The sequence below is a fragment of the Paramormyrops kingsleyae genome, chromosome 6 (assembly GCF_048594095.1).
Source record: "Paramormyrops kingsleyae isolate MSU_618 chromosome 6, PKINGS_0.4, whole genome shotgun sequence".
In the NCBI taxonomy this organism is placed as follows: Eukaryota; Metazoa; Chordata; class Actinopteri; order Osteoglossiformes; family Mormyridae; genus Paramormyrops; species Paramormyrops kingsleyae.
The window spans coordinates 27,993,299-28,008,845 of record NC_132802.1 but is presented as its reverse complement, the minus strand read 5'-3'; the positions used below and the strand labels follow the sequence as shown (position 1 = coordinate 28,008,845).

Genomic DNA, 15,547 nt, shown 5'->3' with positions numbered 1-15,547 from the left:
GGTGCAGGTGGTTAGCATCTAAAATCCTTGCATGAATGCTGTCTCATAGGAATCATATGCAACTGTGTCTACAGCTCCTCATTACCTACCTAATGTTGAATGTATTTGTTCTGTATGTTGTACATTAATCATGGACGCTTTAAACCACAGGCTAACCCCAGGGGCCTCTGTTAGAAAGGAGGCTGAAATAACATTGTTTAATAAAATTTTATACCCTCCTACTTTTACTGTTGCCCCCCCCCAAACCTTTGGGAACATTTATCATCAGTGAGAATTTGCTGCTGAACAGGTTGGTGGTGGGGGGAGGGGTTTTCTCTGTTGATTTATTTTGCCACCAATATACCACGGGGGTTGGTATATCTTGTCTATCACAGTCATGTAATATGTAGCTATATATGATAACTGGGCTGGGGAAGAAAGACCGACCAACAGAGAAAATTCTCATCATTCCCAATGGCCAGTCCACACCTGGTCAGCCAAGGGGCCTCTGACCAAGTTAATATGCCTCTGATGGTACAGTGTCACTCCTCTTCCAGATCAGGCCACCTGCTTCGTCTTATTGTAAAGTGTAACAGTTGTGCTGTTTCCTTTGTATTGCAGGGCTCTTGTCTTCATCATGTTGCTCACTACCATATAGGATGGAAAAAGCCAGGGGTATCATTATGTCTCTTTTAGGGGTCTTTAGCCCCCCCCCAGGGAAAGACCCCCCCCTCCCCGCATCCGTTCATCTCTAACTACGCCCCTGGAAAAAGCTGTGTATCGCGTACACTCAAGGCTGCAAATTTTACTTCAAATAAAATTTTGGAATAAATGTGTGTCCACTGTGTCCAAAATTGGTGACAAGCTCTGGTTTAAATAATAATAATAATAATAATAATAATAATAATAATAATAATAATAATAATAAAAGGATTAAAGAACGTAATGCATTGGATTAGTCTGCTAGAATGGAAGCATCGTTTTGGCACAATTACTAGGCATACAGCCAAAAAAGTGCCCTTTACAAAAGGCCGAAGATGGTAAAACTCTTAAGCTGACGGATGCTGGCAAATTTGTTCTAATTCCAGGCAAAAGAACCGAAACGTGCTCTCTGTACCAGTAATCGGCCAGACAATAAGCCAAAGAGCGCCGTGACAGTCGGATAACGGCGGCGGGATGCAGAGGAAGGGGAGCTTCACAGAGTGACTGCGAGGCATAAAGGACACCGTGGCCGGACGAGTCGCAGCTGCAATTAATCGATATAGTATAACCGGAGCACTGGCAACATAAACACTCTTGCGGGATATTTATGCATCAATTTAAGCGTCAGCTGATCCCGACGCCTGCGAAAGGAAGAATAGAATTAAAAATGAAGAAAATCTAATAAAAAATGTTAATTAATTAATTACGTGTGGGTTGGCATCTATGCCGGGCTCCCGATCCAGGGAAGACTTCTAAAACCCACATGCATAGTGCAATAATGTTTTAGAAATACAGTCTCTGCCTGGCGGATTGGTGTTGTCTATGGGGATAGATGAAAAAGCTTAGCCTTTAAAATCTCTCTCTCTCTCTCTCTCTCTAACACACACACACTGACTCGCGCGCACACACACACACACACACACACACACACTGCACCCCTCCCCCTTCTACTCTCCCTCACTCTCTCTCTCTCTCTCTCTCTCTCTCTCTCACTCTCTTTCCTACAACAAACATGGCCGCTAAATCGGATGGAGCAGTCGTGTCTATGCAGAATGAGTCCCTTCCCCGGTGTCCGGCTGCCCTCGACCAGCGGCCGCCTCCCGCTCGCCGCGCCGCCAAGCGCTACTCCCTGCAGGACTGCTGCTGGGTCCTGTGCGCCCTGCTGGTCTTCTTCTCGGACGGGGCCACCGACCTGTGGCTGGCTGCGGACTACTACCTGAGGCGGGACTACTGCTGGTTCGGGCTGACGCTGGTCTTCGTGGTGGTTCCCTCCGTGGTGGTTCAGGTGTTAAGTTTCAGGTGGTTCGTCTATGATTACTCAGACATCCCGGGCGGCGTTAACGGAGCGACGGCGGTGGCGGCGGCGTCCGGGGCTCATTGCAATTTCAGCACCAAGGGCAGCGAACAGCGAGGCGCCGACGGCGCTGCCGGGTCCCCGCCTGCGACAGGCACCAGGAGCGGCACCCAGAGGTGCTGCAGGGCGTGCATGTGGCTCTTTCAGTCCTTCATTCATATCCTGCAGTTAGGACAAGTCTGGAGGTAAGACGCTATTACGTTTCCCGATGAGCAAATCCAGGTGTGTAAAGACATTTAAAGACAATTGCCGATCTAAGTGAATCGCATGGGCTGTGTATTTTCCCATTGTGGTGGATAACAAAAAAGTACAGATGTGATGCTTCACGTTTTCATAATTTGGCCGCTTCTTCGGCATGCTTTCCCAAATCGTCCAGCCTGATGTGTCATTGCGATATGCGTGTTAGTTTACTGTGAGCAGGTATGCATGTGTTATGGGTTTAATCAGGAGATCGAGACTTTTGAGATGGGGCAGCAGCCGGCGTGCTGTAGGTGGTGGTGTGATCAGAGATGGTGGTGTGATCAGACCTACTTTCTCACGGAGTTCAAAACTCATCGGAAAAAAAAAAAAAAAACTGAAAGAAAAACTCCCAAAGCAACCAGCAATGTTGTGCATATTTGTCCGATAATAAGTCAGATATGAAGAGTCATGCTGATTGAAGCGCTGAGGAAACCTTAGACGAGGATCTCGGACGCAGCGGCCTCCCATATTTCCTATTGTCTGGCCAATTCATCACTGCTAAGTATAGGAAGTCTGCCCCCTCGTTTAACTGTCTAGTAGGTCAATAATCTCTAGCAGAAAACATCAATTTGACATTTAACAGTTAATTGCCGTCTGTTTTTTTTAAGAGATCCATTTTATCTTTGCAGATATAAATGATTTTATTTCTTTTGTGAAGTCTGGAAAGTTAACAAATGTTGCATGTTGCGTTAATGCACAGCTATAGAAATGTAATATAAACAGCACATATATACAGGCATGCACTTTTATAGGTGAAACACTGTCCAACTAGTCAGATAATATATTATACAGTATGTGTATTCATGGAACTATAAACATCACAATAACTTGACTGTGTTTCTTTCTACCTGTGTCTATGGTTTTCAAACTAAAAAAGTCTCTTTTCACAACCATGTTTATACGGATAACCTTTGGTACTACCTGGTTTGTACCAGCAATCAAACTGTAAGAATATCAACATATTCCTTCCAGTATTTTAACTACATAATATTGAATTCATCAATCCATCCGTTTTCAGGTGCTTATCCTATACAGGATAAAATTCATATCTTTAGTAATTGTGAAAATATAAATATAAATTATTTAATAACTCAAAAAGAATGACGTCAGTGGTTCTGTTACATTTGAAATTTATAGAATAAGCCATTTCGATTCTGTATTGGATCAGTGTTAATCTGAAATGGATGGATGGGATATAGCCATGTGCCTTTGGTGACAGTATTATGTGTAACATAACCATTGAATACATCTTACTGGAGGTATTTATTCAAAAGACCTTGCCCAAATTTATCATCATCACCTATCTATCCATCTTCTATAACCACTGGGCCACAGTAAGCCTAATCCAGGGCTTGGACATCTTGGGAGGGGGTGATTACAGTGGTGCTGTAGTCCTAATCATTATAGCAGTTACTGATGATTCTCTAAAGACTTAGCCTGTCTGTATTTGTGTCAGTAGGGAAATAATGTTTCAGCATATCACTTGACATTTGCATGTTCTTCAGCATTACAGAGGTCACTGTATGCATACTTTGGTAACAGTGTTAGGCATATCTGTTGCTTTGGCTCTGACTGTATAGGCGTGTAGCTTGTGTTTCCCCATCTTTGCAGAAACACATGCATGTATTCCTGTCTCATAAAGCTTTTATTTATGTATCTCTAGAGGTTCATTACTCCCACTAAAAGCCCAAGAGGTTTTTTTTTCCATTTTCAGTGGAATAGTTAAGTAAAGGTGGCCTGTGGAATTTCTAATCAACATAGCTGGAAGTGTTAAATTATTCCCTGCTGTTAGGTTAAAGGGGTCCAGATTAGGTTCCTTGTACTTAACCCTCTTAATATGCTGTGAGCAAGTTTGACCCATTTTTAACAGGAAATTGTGTTAATTTCTTTGTTTCTTGGTTAAATGTGACTTCATTTGGGGTCATGAGTGTAGAAGCCTATGATGCATTTTTGGTGCCATTTAGTTTATTTGATGCTATTTAATTTGTATCTCCAGTAGATACTTTGGCAGATATCTTAATGCACCTTAATGTAAGAAGAGCTTTCTTGGCCTTTTTCTTACTCGTTTCAGCTTTGGCAAGTGCTTGACAGCGAGTGCCAAAAAAACATTCTGGAACACTACCAGTCAGCAGACTGTTATCTCTAGTTCTCCATGATTGTGGTGACATGCTGGAGGAAGTTATGGAGACAGAGGACATTTCAAAGACAAAAGACATGGATTTTTAGGTGACCCTGATTGTATACTATCTTTGGATGACAGATCAAAAAGGGAACATGCCATGGCTGAGCCTCTGTCAAATAAAAACAAAAATGGAAAAACAATGTCTTCAAGAGAAGAGATGTAGACAGATTAATATGGACTTAAACAATGATATGTGGCCACAAGAAAGGTAGATTGTTAGTTTCCAGTGTAATCAATATGGGATCAGGATCTCTATGATTTGCAGCTATTAAAACCATACCTCATGCTCATTATTTCAACTTTTTACAACAAGTAATATAGACAATTATATTAGACATGGCCACATTGGGGAGGAAGTATGTATTCCAAGAGAACTGCAAGTCACTTGATATGGTTATTTTATGCATTGGCTTGTTTATATTAGAGTTTGAAAATCAAGAGGAGAAGCAACTGTTAGTTGTAGCACAGTGAGTGGAAAGAACATTTTCCTGGAGTTGCATCAAAGGAGTCATTTCACATTTCCTCAGGGTAATCCTTTTTTTTTGGTAACTATGATACCAGAGCCATTTGACATGACACAAGTTAGCTACAATCAGAGACATTTGGAATAAGGGGGGAGGATCCGGCTTCTAATGTAGAATCTGGGCCCTCATGTTACTGTAGATAAGTGCCTTGTTCTGACATTGAATATGCAGGCCTATAGTGAAAAACCATCTGGAGAAGCACGTGAGAAGAATCTGGGATGAGAGTGGCTCTAGATATGAATGAAGGTCATACTGTAATGTGAGACCACTTTGTCATGTCCTACCAACTTTAAGCTTAAAAAAGAGGGAGGAATAATGCAGAGCTCACAGATCAGACCAAAATCACTTAAAAATTTACTGTCTCTCACAGTATAATGTCAAACTTCATGAAGGACAAGCATGATGTTATGGGAACAATGAATAAGTATGTGATGAGCATCAGACCGGAAGCCACAGTGAGCAAAGCAGAGGAGGGGACAGTTTTGGTGAAGCTACAGCTTCAGATTAGCGATTATACAATAGCTTCAGGTAGTTTTTGACATCTTTGATATGTCTGTGAGTAAAGCCCAAATATGCTCACTAATATAAAAATTGGCAGAGGAATTATGGAAAATTGCATGAGTGTCAGATATTACTTGAGGTCCTCGCCCAGATCTGGAGGCTACATGAATCCCTAGAGAGTTCAGACCGAGGCACCTAGGTCCTCCTTCAGTGCGACATCAGAGGATAGAGGTGCCAGAGAAAATAGTTCAAACATGCCCCCCTGCCCTGCTATTACAGTAATACCAGTACCTTATGTACCAAATGCAGGAAGTACATTTAGTAAAAGTGCACCCAGCAGCACTCTGCCCTTCATGTGGAGTATAAAGCAGAAATGAATGGAAGAATAGTAAAAAAGGTTATTTTAATAAAGTTAAAGGGCTTTAAAGTGTTTCTGGGATGGCATGAATGTGCACCTGACATTTTAGCAAACTTAAAATAATAGTCTCTGAAAAGGAAATATGTTCAGTTCATAATGTCTTGAATTCCAAATTACATTTACAGCGTTTTGAAATTTTAAAAGTTTGTGAGATACATTTCAGACTTCTCGTTTCCAGCTTGTTAATTCGTGCATCCAAGCCTCTTTTGTAGGGAGAGCTTTTTCACAAGAAAATAGGAAAATGATAGACACTGCGGGAATAGTCAGGTGAGGAAAAGTATAGTAACATGCATGTTTTTAGTAATTTTGTGATTTGGAGAAGAGTTAATGGAAGTGACTAATTTGAATAAGTATATAAGTATATAAAATACAAGACCATGAAAAATTCACAATTGTGATTTAAGATGCTGAACATGAAGTACGGTGTTCTCATAAGATTTGGCCTTTCACAATGAAGCCAATGAACCTTCTGTATATGCTGCTTCCTTTTTAGAGTACAGACCCTAATACAGAGTCAGGTGCTTGCTTACGCATCCCTAAGGTGTGATTATGTGCAATATTTATTACCTTTACTAGGGATATAACACCAGTGCTTCTCATGGGTTTTTAAAAGTCAGATGCCTTGGTTTAAAAAAAAAAAAACCAGTACCATAACTGCTGTTACACCATATCCCCCAGCGTCTGATGTTTTACAACCCTTATGACACACAAGGATGCAGATGAGAGTGAAATATGCAGTAGCTGGACCCCATTGCTCGCAAAAGCTGCACTTAGCCAACTCAGTCATTTTTTGACTGCCCAGATTTGCATACAGCAGAAAGGTTTTTACGTAGAAGCTATTCAGGTTGAGAGGCGGAAAAATCAAAGTAACCCATACAGTTGAAGTATTTGAGTTTATTCCAGTGATATTTGGTGAACTTTTAGTGTGAAAAGGGACAGGCTTTTTAACAGAATAGTTCTTGCCAGTATTCGCCCTCCACCTTTTAATTATTATACAACGCTGTCTTTATTAAGGGTACATAAATTGTGTACTTTAGACAGAATATGTTGTCTATATTGATAAGCTCATGTTCAGTATTTCCAAAAATTCAAAACCCTTGCAGGAATTCTGCTCTGTAGGGTATGAAATCCTTGTCTTCACAGATACTCATAAGAGCATATTATGGCATTTTTCTAAAGGTCATTTTCTGTTCTCCTATGAAGCTCATTGTGATTACGTAAGTATTTTTTCTGTGGTAGTTCTGTCACTCCATCAGAAAAAGAAAAGTGATTTGACCTGCAGTTTTTCTCTAGTTAATCAAGATTTACTGAAGACGTACTGTATGTTTCTATATACTTTGGACACAAATATGTACTGACAAGGCATTCACTTAAAAACACTAAGAATGTTTGCAGTTAGAATAGCATGTAATTTAAGTAGAGGGCATCTGGTAGTAGTTAAGACTCTTAACAGCATGGTTACATGTTCATTTCCCAGGAGGGAGCTGTAATCACCTGACCAAGTTGCTTAACCTGAATCATTCCGGTAACCCATCCAGTTGCATAAATGCATGAGAATGCTTCAGTTAAATGCATCAGCAAAGTCAGACAGTGCAAATGAGTAAGTGAAGTATCTGTAGCAAAGTCTTACGGGGACAAACAGAAAAGGCTGCAGAAAGCTGTACGGCTCAGAACTGAGTTCTGGCATTTTTTTTTTTTTGGTGCATATTCAAGGACATGGCTTTCACCACTGCAATTTTACTCCATACGACAACTAGCCAGACCTGACCCACTTTTCTGTTTGCCCACGCTCCTGGTACAAAGAAATGAACTAAGAGGAAGAAATATAGAGAATTCCATTATGTAGTCAGAGAAATTGGTATTTGGGTGAACCAAATCCCAAGACAAGGAAGCTTCACTGAAATATCTGGAGATATGAGCGAATCATCAGGGATTTCTGGACACAGTAAATGACCTGGGAATGGTGGCTTTTTTCAGTATGTAAATGTCAACGACTCACCCTCGCTCTTCATCTACCCCACGCCACAATTGACTTTGACACCTGCAGAGCCGTAAACAGCTGGAGGTGCTGCTGTGGGGCACACAGGTTAATTTGGTTCCCAAATAGTGTTACAGAGGCCCTAAAATGTATATCAATCCCCATTCTTATTACATGCTACTGTAGCAGCATTTGTTTCATGAGGCTCAAGTTTTAAATTCATTTGAGGATGTTGAAAACTGAATCCCAGCCCTCTGAATATTAAGAAAATACTAAGACTTCCCCACATTCAGCATGCAGTTTTTCTAAGAACTCACAAATCTTGCCGAATACCTGTCTGTGACCTCACAAATACCTGTCTATGACCTCACAAATACCTGTCTATGACCTCACAAATACCCGTCTGTGACCTCACTAATACCTGTCTATGACCTCACAAATACCTGTCTATGACCTCACGTAATGCATATTTCATGATTATTTTAGTATTTTGGTGCCCATTTTATTTTCAAAACAAGCCAAGCATACGAATGCGATGAAACTATTATTACAAAGTTCTTAGCTTAATAAATTGACGTTTGAGAATTGACGTGCAGAAATAGGCCACGCTAAAGCATGAGTGAGTATGAGGTGCTCCACCCACTCATGTCCAGATTAAAAGCCCAGGTCTGCTCAAAGCCCCAGAGCAGTGAGTCCTGTCACAAATGTTCACTCTCATCAGAATCCCAGGCAGCCATCACTGTCTGTCCTCCTCCTTGCCCTGACAGCCAAGCCCAATGGTCACTTCCAGCAGGTAGTAAGATCATCCGATCATCCCCTCCTTGTGGACACACTCCTCCGTTCTTCTTTCTCATCTCAGAAGAATAATGAGCAGGTTACTGTGATATACCATGTTTTGATTATGAATGGCAACTGAGCTGCAATCAGTGCTTCAGATTAGAAAAATTCTATCTGATTCAGTTTAACCAACATAAACACACACTCGTACAAACACACGATATGAGGGGTAACCAAAACCTAACTTACCTTCACGCATCATAAGGCCTTAAGATTCCTCCCATTTTCTGTTGTAGAAACTTGAATATATTTGTGTTGTTATGCAAAAACACAGATTACTGAAATCTCCTACTTCAGTTATTAATGCATTTTCGTAGCCAGGAATGACTTTTTTTTTTTTTATCAAATTACGTATAGTTCATTTAACAGCCATTACATAGCCCCTTGGTCCATTGTTGCAATGCATTGGTATGCCAGGCTTTACCTTTAATACCTATGTTTTTCCTCATGGATGCGGGTCCAACAACAGCCCGAGGAAGATAAAGCATTTTGCATGTTGATGCAATAAAATCTAATTTAATTTGTTGCCTCAAATGAATTGCACATTGCGTTCTTTTTAACAGAATTTCCATTGAACCCGAACAAATGACCTGCTGCTTCTGGATGCGTATAAATCAAGCCGTCTCATTTTACCCTTTGCTCTTTTGTCTCCAACACAAGAAAACAGAGTGGACTGAAATGGGAGGTGTTGTCAATATTTTGCTTATCTTGCTGTTAAACGGCCTAATTGTCTGTGAGTAGATAACTGATGGAAGTGGACCAGTATGGAGCCATTGTATAAGACATACTTACAGCTTCCCCACTTAGCACGTATTTTTGTATAGAATAATGGATTTTCATGGATTTGAAATAGAGTAAATCAGAGTGTCACCATACTAATAAAAAGCATAAATAAGTCACAGTGATTCCAGAAGTGCATGAATCCAGTTGGGACTGTGAAGGGCAGAGAGTACTATACAAGTACAAAGGGCTCATTTACAGATCCAGCATTGAGAAACATATCATTACTCATAATGTTCTGCATAGAATAAGCAGTGTTAGGATCAAAGACTTGTGCCCTGTAATAAAATATGTAATACTTCGTGGAGTACAAATATGAACATTTTATTTTTATTGAATAACCATTTAACATACATTTGGATTTATTTTGTTCTGTAAAAAACACAGTTTTATTGATGAAAACATGCTTTGAAAATTATTTTTGTTTCTGTTAATCCTTAGTGACAATGGCAAACTACAAATCATCCACGAAGAATTTCCTTCACTGTCTTCCATCCTTCTCTGTGGAAACACTGCTTCAATCAAATCATTCAAAATCAGTACCTACCAAGGCAGCGGCCTGGTCACACTTCATGCTGAAAAAGGCAGCGAAATAGATTCGTCTTATACTGCTGCACACGGCCCACTGACTACAGTAGGATAAAGGTACAGGAAAATACAGGTTGACCTGGGTCGTATTTGATTGGAATTACATTAATGCTGCTAGGCTTGGCTGTCCCAGGCTGCAGAAAGCTGGTTAAGAGCTTTACCTACTCCTAGGCTGTAAAGCACTACTTATGAGACAAGCATGAAGCTTGGCGCCGAGCCAATCCTCTCACTTGACTCCAATGGTTTTGACGGCAGTGTGCCAGTCGAGTGTGGCAGTCACGCTGTGGTAATGAGTAATGGGGGGAGGGAAAAAAGCCATCTCCGACACTCTGGTCCCCATATGGTGAGAGCCGGAGATGCCGGCCAGGCCATTCCTGCCACGAGGCTCAGGGATGGGGGGGCCTGCGTGATTGCTCTGGGCTTAGAAGAATCCAATCAAAAAGCACCGCGCTTCAAATTCTATTTCTGTGGAGGGCCGGTCAAGGCATGCGCATCCTGCAGCGGGTACTCGGGTTCGAGCCCCACTGTGCCGCATTAGCCATCTGCGGCTAGGCGGCCTGGAGACCGCAGAATTGGCTCGCGCTCTGTCGGGGGCGGGGCGGGGGGGGGGGTACATGGCCGGATTTCTTTTCCTCTTATTGTCCCGCAGCAATATCTGCTGCTGACCGGCGGCCCTGTGGGGCTGTGGGGGAAATCAAGCGAAAATGGCCCCCTCCTACAGACTCACTAGGACCGGGGAGGCTGCCTTTCGTTTCCGGGTTTGTTGGGATTTGGGGGGGGGGAGGCTGTGAGGTGCGGCGAGGGGGCAGGGCTCTGCTACCCCGTGCGAGGTGTTGAAGGTGACGGCGGCCATGTGTCCCTGTTCCTGCCGAACGTGTGCGATGCATGCAGGACACATGGCGGCGTGCTGCTTGCAGACAGGCAGGCGAAGTCATACACTGTAGGCTGACTGTGAATACAAATGGACACATCAGAAGGGCAGAGGAGTACCATGTCAGGTGGAGGAATTAGCAGCCCCCTGTTTGTTTAACAGGACAAGAGTGGAAGAGATTTATAAAAACAGTTGCTAAAATGAGTCTAAGCCTACTTGGCCCTGGTCCAAGTACGGTTGTTTTGAAACGTGCCCAATGATGACCTAGAGTATGGCTGCCTGATTAGCCCCTCCCCTTTTAAATAATGCACAGTCTCACCTGTTTATCCCATTGCTTTACTGGAATGACTCAGGTTAAGTAGCTCATCTCTGCTAAATGTTATGGTCACTGAGCTCAGCATGTGGACATTGATAGAGAAACAATAGTGGGCCGTATTCTGTCTGGATGCTTTGGACAAAAGAACCTCCTCACCAATTAAATTCATGAAAATTAATTGTTTGCAAAACACTTGAGAAATGGCTAAAGCAACATGCAGTTTCACATGTAATCTGTTTATATGGACATATAAATAGCTATTTGGGTTAAGTGCCTTGCTTAAGAGCACCTAAAGGCCTCTCCTGGGATACATACTGTATTACCAAATTAAAGGCCCTATTCTATTGTGATAGCACCAAAAGGTCAGAAGCTAGAGTGTATACACACACACACACGCACACACACACACACACACACACAAAGAGATATTTTTTAGGGTTGCATCTTATAATAATATATATATATATATTTTTTAGCAAACTCCAGCCTGCCTATTCCGTGCTTCTCATTCATGAAGGGCTGCTTCCTTGCCTTATGGGACTTCAGTCCTGCTTCTATGAGCCTGATACAAACTGTCCTAGCAGTGCACCTCACACCTGCACTTAATGTTTCCTATTCCTTCTGAAGGTCACTTGATGTCATCCTCCAATTCATGACGAACTGTGAGATAAGTTAACAGTCATCTCTGCCATTAGAATGCCCCTTCTACCCTCTACCTGGCTGGTTTCTGGTCTTTCCCAGTGTCTCCTGCTCCACCTTATTCTTGTGTGCTGCTGTCTCAGAAATTTTGAACCTGAAAGCATCCTGCTGCTCAGCATAGCTTTTACCAGCAGTACCAGGATTAAACCAGGATTTTAAAATGCGGATTTGTTTGAAAATATAGAGTGGTCTCTTAATTTTTTCCACGGCTGTGTGTGTGTGTGTGTATTTTACCTTTCTGGTCCAAGTGTTGACCCTGTGACATTCTTGAATGTGCCATGTCTTACTGTTTCAGAGATGGGAAGTATAATGGGGTAGTTGGCCTATTTATGAAATGATAATACTTTATTGATCCCCATGGGGAAATTCTTTTTTCGCCTACCCCATCTTGCTCTCATTTATACACAGACATGTAGCAGGTGACAGCAAGCTTGGCAAGGAAGGGCAGCCACCTGGTGCAGCGCCCAGGGAGCTGGGGGTTAAGGGCCTTGCTCAAGGGCCCACAGACGTGATTACTCTGCTGAGGGCGGGGCTCAAATCAGTGACCTTCCAATCACAGACACAGAGGCTTAGCCCTAGCGCACAAAAACAATACACACTCTGTTAGGATGCAAATGAAGGGGGAGGAGTTTACTGATTACTACTTGAAACAATGGGTTGTATTAACCTACATGTGTATTACATCACTATTTGTGCGTAGCAGCCATTTTAACCAGGGAAAATTGAAAATGTACATTGTTCAGCTGCAGAAAGTTTCCAATGTTAAATGTATATACAGTATTTAAAAGTCTGTAAGCCTGGTGATGAAGGTTCTTAAAATAACATATTAAGTTTTAAAAATATTTTACATACATAAAATACAATCTCTCAAAGTATTTTGTTACAAATTACATCAGATTTTTTTCCATCCAGCAAAATACAAATAACAGATACTCTAAAGTAAATAAATATGTCTTTTAAATATATTTCATTGAAATACTGCCCATCTCTGCCTATAGGGAAATGCTCAGAACACACAAAATGCTACTTCTTGACAGTTACTGTAGTTCAAGTTCTTTCAATTGATGGCTTTTAGCTAAGCTTTCTGTCGCATTTCCAGTAATTCTTCGGTGTCTTTACCTTAATTTTTACGAACCGAAGATATACAAAAGAAACTTTGGACTTTTGCTGCTGTTACTATTCGTTCCCCGCTAAAATAGCGGCCGCCTTGTTTTCATTTATGTATACTTAGGACAATCACATCAGCTTAGTACAACCCCATTGTACAATGGCAAAAGAATTTAGGTGATAGTTTCACTGGATTGAACTGTTGAGATTTTGCATGATCATTCTTAATTGTGGATGCAGGAAATAAATTAGATATTGTAAAACAACCCTTGTTTTGCCTAAACTATAGCAAATACAAAATGACCTCATTCATTCATTGGGGTTTTGTACCTTTGTTCTATCAGTTGTAAGCATCTTGAACTTTTCTTTCATGAGATGGAGCATTAAAATAGTCTAAGAATACTACTAAACCCACTTAATAGCGAAAGCCTGAGCTGGTAAGTTGGTCACTTGCTGTACGTCCGGGTGTTGGGTGCCATTTCCTGAGGGGACGCCGACTTAACGAGCCAATTCCACTTTGTCTCGGAGAACGGGCACCAGCACCAAGGCTTGCCTAGGGCTCCACATGGTCTTTGACCGGTACTGCTCAGTACTGCTCAAAAGCCATTACCATTTGTCCCGTGCAGATGTATGAGCTGAACTGGGATCAGCTTTCATTTCTTTTTTTTCCCTATATCCGCTCCTGTAATAAGACGGGTTCCGCTTCATTAGCACGTTTATGATCGTTGCCGCATCAGGTTACTCTGATGAAAGATTAAAGGGGGATTATCAAAGACCCTGTAGGCCAAACAGTCACTTAGGGATGTCCAGAAAGAATGGAAGTCCTACAGTTTGGATGCAGTCAGTTGCAGCGGCTGTTGGCTCGCGGTTTACATGGCTGCTAGCAGCTCAAGACAGCGGGTCAGCAGGGCTAATTACCTTCCTCTCGCACCGAATGCAGACCCTCGGACGTGTATCCTGTGGGTCTCTGGATCCTTGGTTAGTCTCTGGCAGGCCCTGATTCTTTTAATTGTTGTATTCTTTAAAACTTTAGAGATCTGCCACAGCGTTTGTAGGAAAACACATACCGTACAACCTGGTTTATGTGTTTGGCAAGAGGACTAATGTTTTACTCAGCCATACTCACACTTACGAGGAATTAGCCTATTTGCATTTATAATGCTAGGTTATAGCTTATTACTTGTTTCAGTAGCTATGAAGCATCAGCTCAAACTCCTTATCAATCAACAGCCTGCAGGGCAACTAGCTACAGCCACGTCCAGGCTTAGACCACCATGGTCTTTCTCCTTTGCCTCCATAGTCAGGGAATGAAAGGCAGCTGGTGTGAAAGAGGGTGGAAGTCACCCAGGGACACCTTTAATGCAATGTCCATTCAAACCTGCTCTGGGGGGGTTGGTGACTCAAACACTCAGGTAATGGGACCAACAGCTGATAGTCAGCAGGCAGAGGTGCAATACACATAATCAGTAAATGTGCTGCGGGGACAATGGGCTTTGGACACATTACAGATGATGTGCTGAACTGGCAGAGTACTGTCTTTCAGGTGGTGCTTAGAAATGCCCTTTATGTGTCCCTTTGAATCACTTTGCTAGAGTTTTTTTACTTCATCTTCTGTTTGTGTTTAAATTATTGTCTGTACGTGTGCACCTGGGCCATTCTGATACCACCTGTGTGTTCCTCTGGTCGTGTTCCCACATTTAGGGAAGCCAGTAGTGAAAGGGGCTGAGAGTCTTCCCCTCAGATATTTATGATTGTTGACAAGTCTTCGGGGGGCGGAGGGGGGGGGGTTAGTGGAGATTCATGCTTGTGTTAAATATTCCAGTGCATTCATCACTATGATTGCAATGAAAATAAGAAATCAATTCAACGGCAAATCATTTTCATCAAAGTCTGTTGTTTATTTTACATGTTTCTCTGTTGCCTTTGATAAAAATATTCTGCATGAAAAGAACATATTTCAAAAAGACTTGATAAAATACATTGCATGTGCCATAGCAACAGTACCTTGCTACATAACCGTCTACAATAAAAAGAACTCTATAGGCAGTATTAGAATTGGGTGAGGTGAGGTTTCAAAGGGTGTAGGTGGACCTCAGTAGCAGATCTTGTTAACATCAAAACACTGCTGCAAAATGCATGAGCACTTATGATCTAGCGTGGAGAGATCCTGGCATCACAAAGACAGCAGTACTTTACATGGAATGAAACGGAACTGAACTTTTCACCTGAGTGACCTTTATCACATTTTCAAATAGCAACTCTGTCCTGGATGGGACACCAGGGAATACTTGTAAATACTTGATGAAATAGTGATTTGATGATGAGTTACATCCACATCCGGTGACATCCTGGTTGAAATAAAACTGTGACTAGAAAATCTAATAGCACCCTGATAACAAAAAAAGAAAAAGGGACACCTTTTTTGTCACTGTTGAACAACTAAAGCACACTAGATGCCAGAAGAGTTTGGT

The 15,547-nt window shown here is 41.8% G+C and overlaps 1 protein-coding gene across 2 annotated transcripts in view; it reads left to right on the top strand.

Moving 5' to 3' along the window:
• Positions 1-1,693: 1,693 nt before the first annotated feature.
• Positions 1,694-15,547, top strand: part of xkr7b (XK, Kell blood group complex subunit-related family, member 7b) — a 54,941-nt gene continuing 41,087 nt past the window's right edge. Inside the window, exon 1 of one of the 2 annotated variants that reach the window (XM_023825611.2) lies at positions 1,694-2,220. In XM_023825611.2, coding sequence (XP_023681379.1) covers positions 1,694-2,220 — 527 coding nt within the window. The remainder of the gene's footprint in view (positions 2,221-15,547) is intronic. The other variant, XM_072712971.1, reaches the window with a different exon arrangement.